We start from the raw sequence: 11,810 nt of genomic DNA, 5'->3' as shown, positions 1-11,810 counted from the left end.
AAAAGGGATCCCCAGTAAGGCAGAAGGTGCCAGGGAGTCACAAAGAGGAAGAAGCCCAGGAAAGCAACAGCCATAAAGCTGTTCACAAATCCTAGGTTCACGTTTGAGCTGTACATGTGTGGATCTGATCCTAATCAGCACATTAAAGACTTTGAGAACTGAACCAGCAGATCGCTGCCCAGGTTCTACACTGGCCAGTGCCTGAAAATACTTGAGACACATCCAAATAGCATGCAAATACACCAAGCAAGAGCCCACAGAATGTATGTTAAAACCTGTGACCAGAACTTAACCTAGCTGATTGTCTGCTAAAATTTAAAGAAAAAGAAATCAATATTTTTCCATAGGATTTCACATGGCCCAGAGTCTTGTAATGTAATATTTAAAATACCTCATACTCAATCCAAAATTACTCCATATGAAAAGACCCAGGAAATCTCAACTGACTTTTGAAAAGACAATCAACAGAAAGTAACAGTGAGATGACAAAGATGTTGGAATTAAATAACAAAACTTAGAGGCAGCTTTTATTAAAATTCTCCAACAAGCAATTATGAACATTCTTAAAACAAATCAAAAAAAGAAAGTCTCAGAAAAGAAAGAGAAAACTAAAAGAAAAAGAAAATGGAAATTTTAGAACTGAAATAGACAACTGAAATGAAAAATCTCACTGAATGGGCTGAATAGCGAATTGGAGATGACAAAAGGACAAATCAGTTAACTTGATGATAGATAACAGAAATTATTCAATCTGAACAAGAGAGAAACAAATATTTTTAAAATGAAAAATATTATAATCCTAAGAGAAGTTTTTAAAAAATCCATTGTCTATGTCATTGGAGTCTCAGAAGAAGAGGAGAAAGAATGTGATCCTGAAAAAGAATGTGAAGAAATAATGGCTGAAATTTTCCCCAAATTAGAGAAATATATAAACCTACAGATTCAAGAAGCTCAGTAAATCCCAAATAGGATAATCTTAATAAAATGCATTCCCAGAAATATAACTAAAATGCTGAAAACTAAAAACAAGGAAAAAATCTTGAAAGTAACCAGAGAAAAATAATTACCTATACAGTAAACCTTTTTGTTTTGAAATAATACATATACAGAAGAGTTATCAAAAATATACAGTTTGGGGCTTCCCTGGTGGCGCAGTGGTTGAGAGTCCGCCTGCTGATGCAGGGGACACGGGTTCGTGCCCTGGTCCGGGAGGATCCCACATGTCGCGGAGCGGCTGGGCCCGTGAGCCATGGCCGCTGAGCCTGCGCATCCAGAGCCTGTGCTCCGCAACAGGAGAGGCCACAACAGTGAGAGGCCCGCGGACCGCCAAAAAAAAAAAAAAAAAGAAACAGTTTTCCTCTAAACCCTTCACCCAGCTCCCTCTAATGTTAACCGAAGAGAACCATGAGAGGATCCTCTGGATGACCAGTTTCCAGAGAAGGAGGAGCAAAGGCTATCTTGGCATGGGGATCCAGGGTCTGATGCCCAGGGTAGACCAGATGCCCCGCAAAGTTCAAACCCACAGGGGAAGGATCCCTTCATACAGCCAACTCTATCCTTATGCACCAGTTCTTCCCCAAGTACAAGGCCAAGCTTGTCCTGGTGCTCCTTACCTTGGAAGATGTTCAGAACTTTTTTGATTCAACCCTCCCTCCTGAAAGGGAGCTGCTAGCCCAGGTTCTCTCTTCAGAGATCAGATGTGACAGAGAAGTCCCGGGGGGCAGTTCCTGAGGACACCGTGTTCTTCTCTTCCTCCTCAGAAATTCGCTCCACCAAGGGACTTCCCTGGCCCAGCACAACCAAAATGGTCAACAAGAAATATCCATAGCAAGGGCTCGATTCAATCTTGTATCTACAAAGCCAGAAAACAGAAGTGAATTACCTGGTAGGCAGACCCACCTTCCAGTAAGCCTATTTCTGAAGATACAGGACTATAGCAAGGTGCTTTTTCCCCTTTTCTACTAAAGAAACTTTGATTTTTTTGTCTCTTAGTTTTATTGCTATTAATTAAGAGATTATACAATGGCTCAAATGTAAGCTTGGTATAATTGCAACTCTTAGAATAACGTTTTATAACTGTAGATTATTTAAATGTGAATCTTATCAATTATTTGCTTCCATTTTATTCTATTTGTAGGTAGTATAATTACAATATTTTTGTTCTTAGCAAGACCCCTAAAATCATTCAGAAACACAGCAATAATGATTTTTTTTATCTTTCTTCTAAAATAAGTTTGAGCTTTTTCTCTTTTGGTTTCATTGCTACTATTTAAGTGATTATACAGTAACTCCAGTGAAAACTTCATGGGATCATAATTCTTAGGATAATGTTCCATAAATGTATATTCTATAAATGTGAATCTCATTAGTAATTTGCTTTTTTAAAATTTCATTTCTGGATAGTGTGTAGTATTTTTATTGTTGCCATTTAACAAGTTTCTTCTCTTGACCCAGAAACAGAGCAATATTTTGTCTCTCTGCTAATTTACCATTTTCCCTCATTTCATTTCAAAGCTGCTGTTAAGTTGTCATACAGTTGCTCATGTGGAAGTCTGACCAGAATCATATTATAATACTTCTTAGGATAGTGTGATAAATGTATTTTATTCAAAAGTAAATTTCGTGAGTAAATTGTTAACTTTTATTTCTAGATAGTGAAAGATTGTATTTCAGTTGATGGTGTCGAAAATATTCCCCATAACCTGAACTATGGGAAATGTTTTATACGAGCAGTCGTGCCATTGGAGGTATTTGAAATTCAAAGACCATATCTGCATTCCAAGGGCTGCATTTACCCTAGTTATGAGACTAATATGCTTACCTAAGTAAACGTTAGTTTAAAAGAAAAGCCCTCTGATGGGTCTCACTATGCATAGCATAAAATCCACAGCCCTCACTATGGACCAGAGCCCCAGATGTGCTGAGCTCCACCGTTCCACTGACCTGTCTCATGCCCACTGGGCTCCGGTCACTCTGTCCTCCCACAGAGCCTCAAGCTACCAAGCCCCTCCCACCCTTTCGTTCATACTATTCTCTCTCTGCCCGAATGCTACCCGCAACCCCAAAGATGCCTGTCCTCCCTCATCCTTCTGGTCTCAAATATACATCTCTGGAGAAGCTTTCACTGAGTTCTCGATCAGTATGAGTTCCTCTTTACCATAACACTCTGGGATGTGTAACTTTTCATTAGTCATTATCACAGTGTGCAATTGTATAATTATTTATGTGATTATATTTGAATGTGTGTATCCATACCTCTGTGTCATCAGGGATTAGGTCTATTTCTTGTTCATTTACTGTGTCCAGTGTTTTCAGAGCAGCAAGGGGAGGGTGCTCTTGGCATCTGGTGGGATATTTTTCCTTGTGCAGGTGTTTTAGGTTTGGCTGCAATAACAAAGCATAAAACAGTCTTCCAGTGCCTCACAAAGCAAGCATTTCTTTCTCATTCATGGGTTTGTGGATGAGCTGTTGCCTGCCTGGGCTTGGCTGGGCTTGGGTTTCAGTTCAGCTTCATTCTCTGAGACCTGCTTGTCATTTGAGGGCCCAGACAGAAGAGGCAGTGGCAACCAGAGCCCGGTCCCCTCACGGTGGACTGCACAAGCCCTGGTGGGAGAGTGGAACACAGGCTGCTTCTCGAAGCCTCTGTTCAGAACTCATGCACCCTCTTGTCTGCCCATCTTCCACTGGTCAGAGGGCCCAAGATCAGTGTGATGGAGAAATCAACTCCACCCAAATGATCTAACATTACCAATGTCCTTTGGGGGCTGCTTCACAGCCACTGTAGACCCTGGCACCGCAGACTCCTGCCACAGGCCCCATATTCCAGGCCTCACAATCCTAACAAGCAGGCTCCACTCAAGAGGAGGCTGTGGGCATCCCAGGTGAGGAACAGGTATTCCCAGCAGCGTTGTCGGCCTGAGAGCCCCACGTATAGGGACAGCATTCCTGGCAGGAGAGGCAAGAAGACTTCCTTCAACAGCCTCAGGTCTGTGTATTTCAGAAAGGTCCTGACCCGCCCCCCCTCATCAACCCCACAGTGTGTCCTTATAACTCCCCATGGTATTGAGTTCTGGGCTGTCTCTTATCTGTACGCCCGTATTTATTGAGGGCCTAATGAATGCTGGGCGGCACCCGGGTAAGGCTGCTGGGTTAAGGTGAGGTGCCAGGTCTGGGTAAGGCCCTTCCTTTGTAGTTTTCCATCCCACAGAGTGTCCCCTTTCATTTAGACTCATCCCATGATTCCCATGAAGTAAGGGACAGCCAGGCAGAGACCAAGTGACTAGCGCATAAAGCAAACGAAAAGGAGGATTAATAGATGCAAAACCAAGATGTCATGTCACTTGAGAAATGCATTCTAGTGCTTGAGAACTCTTCGAAACTATTTTAATTGGATCGAATTAGTCAAATCCTGAGAAGACTTTACCTAGCCATATGCAAAAAGACAGTCTTTACATAGTAGACAGATAAATATATGCAGAATGAGTGTATAAACCTACGCAATTAAGTGGTATGGGAGAAGGGGGATGCTTCAGACACACTGCTAGATGAAGTGACAGCTTTAGTGCTTGAGAACATAATCCTATGATATAGTACTATTACTATCCCCCTATTAAAAACACAGACAGGATTGACATGTAACCTTAAAAGCTAAGTAAGAATAAGCAGGCCCAGCATGGCATCAGAGGGAACATGGCCACCTAGGTGTCAAGTGTGAGCCTGAACTCTGGTGGTTCCGGTTCTGCCCCTGCCACTTAAACCCGCTATCCACAGAGAGTTGGCAGGTCATTTAACACCATCAGGCTAGTATTCGAGCTAAGCTCTTCATTGAGCATTATTCCATTTAATCCTCACAATTCCCTGCTCTTATCAGAGAACAAGAGTGAGGTTTAGAGAAGTTAAATAATGTACCCTGTATTTGAGCTGGATATGTCTGACTCTAGAACTGGTCTATTCTTCCCTGCTTCATTAAATAGACCCACTAACCCCCATGCTTTTGTGAACATCAAAAAGGATGTGTATAAAAAGCACCTTTCGAAATATTGAAACCAAAGTCAATTAGTACTACAAAATCACCTCGGACCGTACAGAATTTCTCTGGAATTTAACACAATCACAATATAATTTCTTTAACGCGACGATGCTTCCACAGTAGTGGAATCATTACTTTGCTGAACAGGGTTGTAGGAAACAGTCCTGAGTCATCGAGTTCTCCGGAGGAGCTGCAAATGAAACCGAGCCCAGATGCTCCACTGCCAGGGTTAAGCTACAGCCTCCAGCCCCCATGACTTTTCCTTGCGAGTTTCCGGGGATGTGCGGGAGCGTGGGCGCGCCCCTGGCTGGATCCAGAGCTTTAGGGGTGATCCCTTTCTCATGCGGGACTGGGGGATGAAACGTGTCACTTTTTGCATTAGTTCTGCAAATGTTTATTGAGCGCCTACCACTTCCCCATATACAAAAATGTGGCAGCGGTACCAGCTAAGACTCAACGCCCGCAAGCGCGCGTCTCGCTGTCTCTGGTGTGAGAGGAGGGGAGGGTGGCCGGGTCGCCCGCCCTGGAGTCGCGGGAGAGTCCCGCAGACGCAGCGCCCGGCCTGCGCGCGCCCGAAGGCGGCACTGCCCACGCACATGCACACGCACGGGAGCGCCGGGCCCCCGCGTCCTCGGGGCTGTGCCGGCGCCGGGCGCGGGCGGGAGCTCGAGAGTCCGAGCGGGAGGCGGGAGCTGCAGGCGGGGCGGGTGCCCGCGAGCGGCGCTCGTGCATTCGCTCCACCGCTCCCGAAGCCCCGCCCCCGCCCCGCCCCCCGCTTCTCCCGCGCGCGGGCTCCGCGCGCCCCAAGTCGCGCGCGTGCGCGCGCGTGCGCAGGCCAGGGCCCTCCGGGGGCGGCCCCGTAGACTCCAACGAAAGCGTCGCAAGGTCCCGGATTAACCCTTTACCTGCTCACCCATTTAGAGGCCCAGTCGGGTTCCGTGCCTGCGCAAGCCGGCGGCGCGCCTTCCCCCTCGCCCGCACCGCGCATGCACGGGAAGGGGGGGTGCCGGTGGGGGTGTTCACGGCCGGCTAGACATTCTGTGCTCGTGCAGGAGGAGGGCTCCTACCATCAGGGACGTGCACGATTCCCCACCCCGCCCCCTCCCCAAACTAAAAAAAAAAAAAAAAAAATCCAAAACACACTGCCACCCACCGTGCCCCCGCGCCCCGCGTCCATCCAGTCCCCGGCCTGCGTGCAGTGAGCGCGGGGAACCCACGGCAAGTGTCTGTGGCTGTGCCAGGCTGCAGGTAAGCGCGGGCCGGGGGTGCGGAAGGGGCCCGGGACGGCCGCGAGGCGGGCGCGGGGGCGCGGGGGAGGCCGGAGGCTGGTGCGGCGGGGCTGCCCGGAAGAAGCGCGTTCTCGCCGCGCTCTGGGGCACCAGTCAGCTCCAGGATGTGCGGGCGGCCCCGGCGGCGCGGCGCGAGCGGGGCCGGGCGAGGGGCCTGGGCGCTCCGGGGGCCGCGCAGGCCGGCGAGCGGGCTCGGGCAGCGGCCGGGCGGCGGCAGTGGCGGCCCCGCGCGCGCGCTCGCCCAGCCTCGGCGGCGGAGTTCATGGCCGCCCCCGCTCGCACCGCCGCAGTGCACCGCGGTGGGGGTGGGGACGGCCCGGAACCCGGCGCCGAGCGCGGCCCGCCGGGCGCCGCCCCTCCGCTCCGCGGGCTCCGCCGCGCCGCCCCCAGCCGCCCTCGGAGGAGGGGGCCGGGACCCTGGCGCTCGCACTCCCGGGAGCGCCCGCGGAGCTCGGGAAGCCGGCCGCGCGCCGCCCCCGCCCCCGGCCGCGGGAGGGCGGGGGAGGGCCCGGCGCGAGCCGGCCGGGGAGTGCGCGGGGCGCGAGCTCCGGGCTCGCGGGCGGAGCGGGGCGCGGCGCGGCGCGGGGCTGCGGAGCCGGGCCGCACGCCCGCTCCCGCTCCCCGCCGCCAGGGCCGCCGTGGGTCCTCCCTCCCGCGCTCGGAGCCGCGGCCCCAGCCCGCGCCGAAAAGCCGGATTCTAAAAGGGAAAGCGGCCCTGGCACCTCCCGGCTACCCGGGCGGGAGCTTTTGTTCGGGAAGCAATGCACACGGCTTGATTCCGTCCCCCACCTCCTGGGCAGAAAGAGATGGGAGCGAGGCTTGGAGAGGCTCTGGAGGCTCCCTGGGTCCTCCGCTCCGTTCCCTGCTTCCTCTGCATCCCGAAGTTGCCAGCTTTCGACCGGGAAGTGGTGCCGCCGCCATTGTCGCGGCGGCCCCGGGGTCGGGGAGGCGGCCGCCGCCGCCGCTTATGTAAGTTCGGCTTTACAGGAGTTCGCTCCAGCCCTGCGCGGCGGTTTGGAGAAGCGTAATAAAGGGGCAGCTTCGTTCTGGAGGTGTGGTTGGCCTTCATCTTTCCCCCCACCTACAGGGATACTGGCCACGGGTATCTTCCAGTTTGACTCACCTGAACTTAGCATCTCAACAGAAAAAAATGGTCCTTAGAGATCTGGAGAGAGAGTGGGGGCTAAATAACACACTGACGAGAAAAGGAAAAAAAAAATCCAACACACTCCTATGTTGCCATGGGTACTGTACACCACTCCTGGGGCCTGGTCCTTGAGCTTTTATCCCACAAGCCCTAGGGAGAGCGACTGGCAACTGTAGGAAGTGACCCGGTAGGAAGGTTTCGCCTGACAGCGTTCCGTTGGGGGTGACTACAGGCTGGGGTGCATCCAGGGAACAGGCAGAGTAGGAAGCATCCTTAGAAATAATTCTGCTCAACCCTCACACTTGGCAGATAAGAAAACAGCCTGCCACTTGAGGCAGCTTAACGGTGTTTTCACTTTTCCGTAGAGGGAACTTTGGAGGGTTTTCAGGACTCTGGTCCTACCACACTCAAGTTTGTGTGGTCACCATTCAGTAGAAGAGACTTTATGTTTTTCAGGATGTTAGGCTGCCGCATGGAGTCCCTCTGGTAAAAGTTAAAACTCGCAAAAATCTAGAATCCTTTGAGCTTCCCTGTAGGGATAGAGGCAAAAACACCTGGATTTCTCAAATGCAAGCTTCAAGACCAGAGTAGCTTGAGTAATGTATGTTACGTCACACACAAGTGTGGATAGAAGAAAGCAGCTACTGTTTCCTCTGCTCCAATGTTAAATGTTGGGTGTACGTACCTCTCTAACTTTGTCTATATTTATTAAAAGTGTATATACTCTTTATGTTTATATGAGCCTAGAGAAAAATGTGAAGGCTGTGTATCCAGCAGGAAACGGTAGGGGTAGAGGGCATTTACCGGCTTTTATTCTATCTGTGCCGCAATCAACATCCTTACAAATACGGACACGGGCTTTGTGAGGGGAAATCCCTCAGTGGTTCTCCAACCCATCCTTCCCATTCCCGGCACACACCCCCTCCAGGCTGCAAGTGCTCTAGCCCTTACCTTTTCTCCTTCGTATCTGTTCAGAGCTGGACCTGATGCTGCCAGCCACCCTCCTCTCTGTTCCCAACCTGAAAATAGGTACAGGTGCCAATGGCAAGACAAAAAAGGAAAGTTTCTTTTTAAAAATCAATTCTTGAAAACACTCTTGTTTAGAATTTGGGATGGGGGAAGAGCCTACCTTACTCTTGTATGTCCTTTTCTCTTGTAGGACTGGCGTGCCCCTGATCAGAGTTATTCTGATCCGAAGAATTTGGTGTTTAAAGCATTAAGATAATAGCCTGAGTTGTTCATGGTAACTATGACTTTGGATATTAAGTCCTGAAAATATTGTTTGGTGTTAGCTTTAAAATGTCTCTCTCTCGGTTATGTGTTAGCATTCTTTAGGGGACATATGTATTTTCCTCATATTTATACTTCGTTGAATAAAAGAAAGAAACAATGTTTTTGAAAAGAAACGCAACAGGACACATTATTTTAAAAAGATCACTTTAACACACGGCAGATGTCTTCCATGCCAGTTCTAGATTTCTTTTGCTTGTAAAACACTCGTGGCACTTGTCAAGTGCATCCAACTTGATGACACTTTGATCTGGATGGCAGATAGATCGGCATCCAGAGGTGCTGAAGCCTCTCGTCACTGTCTTCCCAAATGTCATCTGATTCTCTGAGGGTCTTGTTAAACCTTGACACTTGTTCACAAGTGGCCCAAAACTGGTGTGGAAAAACTAGAAGACAACACTGAATGGAATGTTCTGGCAATGATACCCCTCTCTGGTTCTGCAGCAGCGATTTGCCTCTTCCGTCAAGGAAGCAGAACACTGAGAGCTGCTAGTTATTTTACTGAATCTTCCTCTGTGTGAAGTTTTACTGAATCTTCCTCTGCGTGAAATTAGAGTAGACGCAGCAGATGGCACTGGTGGATGCTTGCCGGAGACCTGTTTCTTAAACCTTGAAGCTGAGTTATTTGTCATTATTACCCGTAGTTGTCAGGAAGCATGGCTTTGGGGGCTAGAGTGCCTGGATTTGAGCCCCGATACTCCACTAAATAACTAGAATATTGGGCAGGTTCCTCAATTCATCTATAAAGTGGGGGTAGTAATACCTATCTCTCCGGGCCATCTGATCATTGCATTTGTGAAGACGTGGAAAGAAAAGCACGTAGCGCAGTGCCAGGCAGGTATTAGGTGCTCGGTAGAAGTTGCTGTTATTATGAGTAGGCACGTGCGGAGTACAGTGAAGATAAGTAGAAGGAACAATATGGAAATCCCTGAGTTGGGATCCGTCTTTTCTCCTCATATTCGTGAACTGCTCCTGGCATTGACTTTCTGAAATTGTTAGGGACCGGAAATTGATCAGAAAATGAGACTCTCCCTGTATTTTCTGTATGGAAAAGTATTGTGCATAATTACCGAAGTATTTCTTTCAACATTTTTTGTAGGAGTTTTTCATCAGTATGTCTGAAACCATTAAATACAATGACGATGATCATAAAACTCTGTTTCTGAAAACCCTAAACGAGCAGCGCCTGGAAGGAGAATTTTGCGATATCGCGATTGTGGTGGAGGATGTCAAGTTCAGGGCGCACAGGTGTGTCCTTGCCGCCTGCAGCACCTACTTTAAAAAGCTTTTCAAGAAGCTTGAGGTCGATAGCTCTTCAGTAATAGAAATAGATTTTCTCCGTTCTGATATATTTGAAGAGGTCCTGAATTACATGTACACGGCAAAGATCTCTGTGAAAAAAGAAGATGTTAACTTAATGATGTCATCGGGTCAGATTCTCGGTATCCGATTTTTGGATAAACTCTGTTCTCAGAAGCGGGACGTGTCCAGTCCCGACGAAAATAACGGCCAATCCAAAAGCAAGTACTGCCTCAAGATCAATCGCCCCATTGGAGATGCTGCTGACACTCAGGATGATGACGTGGAGGAAATCGGAGACCAAGATGACAGTCCCTCGGATGACACGGTAGAAGGCACCCCCCCAAGTCAGGAGGACGGCAAGTCGCCCACGACGACGCTCAGGGTCCAGGAAGCGATCCTGAAAGAGCTGGGGAGTGAGGAGGTGCGGAAAGTCAATTGCTATGGCCAGGAAGTGGAATCCATGGAGACCCCCGAGTCCAAGGATCTGGGATCCCAGACCCCTCAAGCCTTAACATTTAACGATGGGATGAGTGAAGTGAAGGACGAACAGACGCCAGGCTGGACCACAGCTGCCAGCGACATGAAGTTTGAGTACCTGCTGTACGGCCACCACCGGGAGCAGATCGCCTGCCAGGCCTGCGGGAAGACGTTTTCGGACGAGGGCAGGCTGAGAAAGCACGAGAAGCTGCACACGGCCGACCGGCCCTTCGTCTGCGAGATGTGCACCAAGGGCTTCACTACCCAGGCCCACCTGAAGGAGCACCTGAAGATCCACACGGGCTACAAGCCCTACAGCTGCGAGGTGTGCGGCAAGTCGTTCATCCGCGCCCCGGACTTGAAGAAGCACGAGCGGGTCCACAGCAACGAGCGGCCCTTCGCCTGCCACATGTGCGACAAGGCCTTCAAACACAAGTCCCACCTCAAGGACCACGAGCGCAGGCATCGGGGCGAGAAGCCCTTCGTGTGCGGCTCCTGCACCAAGGCCTTCGCCAAGGCGTCGGATCTGAAACGGCACGAGAACAATATGCACAGCGAGCGGAAGCAGGTCACCCCCAGCGCCATGCAGAGCGAGACGGAGCAGCTGCAGGCGGCGGCCATGGCCGCGGAGGCCGAGCAGCAGCTGGAGACCATCGCCTGCAGCTAGAGGCGGGGGCCCGGGATGCTCGGGGCATGGATGCTCCGCCAGCATCCTGCAGCCTGACCCATGAACGCCAGCCGCTGCATTTCGGTGGAAACTTACGGAGCATTGTACTCGCTGGACTTAAGGCAGTGCTTGGTTGGGTGTTTTGAAAACTTTTCAAGGAAATACTGCTCCTTGGTTCTGACCAAACAATTTCACTGTCCCGTCTGGTGTCTAGTATTAATGTTGCCAGTAAGCACCCGCACCCCCCGCCCCACTTTTTTATGATTTCTGATTTTAATTTTGAGGACTCTTGTGTCCAGTTCAGAAGTGAGAGACTTCTGTCCCTTTTTTAAATTCCTCTCTCTGCTTGCTGCACCGGGGAGTGCACTGCACAGAGTGATAAATGAGTGAATTGATTTCCTGATCATCACCGTTCTGTGTGACTTAGGGTTACAACAGCATTTTTAAGAACTTTGGTAAAAGTACCTTGTGTCGACGCAGAAAATACGGGTGGGTGGTTGACCAAGAACCCTGCGTGCGCAGATGTGAAAACAAGTTCTGGGAATGCAAAATGGTCTCAGATTTATATACTTGGTTTGTTAATTTTCTATCACTGTTTTTCATGGTTTT

General features: G+C 49.8%; 1 protein-coding gene across 1 annotated transcript; it reads left to right on the top strand.

Annotated features, from left to right (window-relative positions):
- The first annotated feature begins 7,559 nt into the window (after window positions 1–7,559).
- Window positions 7,560–11,201, top strand: ZBTB14 (zinc finger and BTB domain containing 14). Its single transcript, XM_065889470.1, has 2 exons — window positions 7,560–7,568; window positions 9,855–11,201. The coding sequence occupies exons 1-2, from the start codon at window positions 7,560–7,562 to the stop codon at window positions 11,199–11,201; spliced, it is 1,356 nt and encodes a 451-aa protein (XP_065745542.1).
- Window positions 11,202–11,810: the final 609 nt, after the last annotated feature.

The sequence above is a fragment of the Phocoena phocoena genome, chromosome 13 (genome assembly GCF_963924675.1).
Source record: "Phocoena phocoena chromosome 13, mPhoPho1.1, whole genome shotgun sequence".
Classification (NCBI taxonomy): Eukaryota; Metazoa; Chordata; class Mammalia; order Artiodactyla; family Phocoenidae; genus Phocoena; species Phocoena phocoena.
Note: the sequence above shows the minus strand (reverse complement) of the source record. Positions and strands in the feature narration are given on the sequence as shown.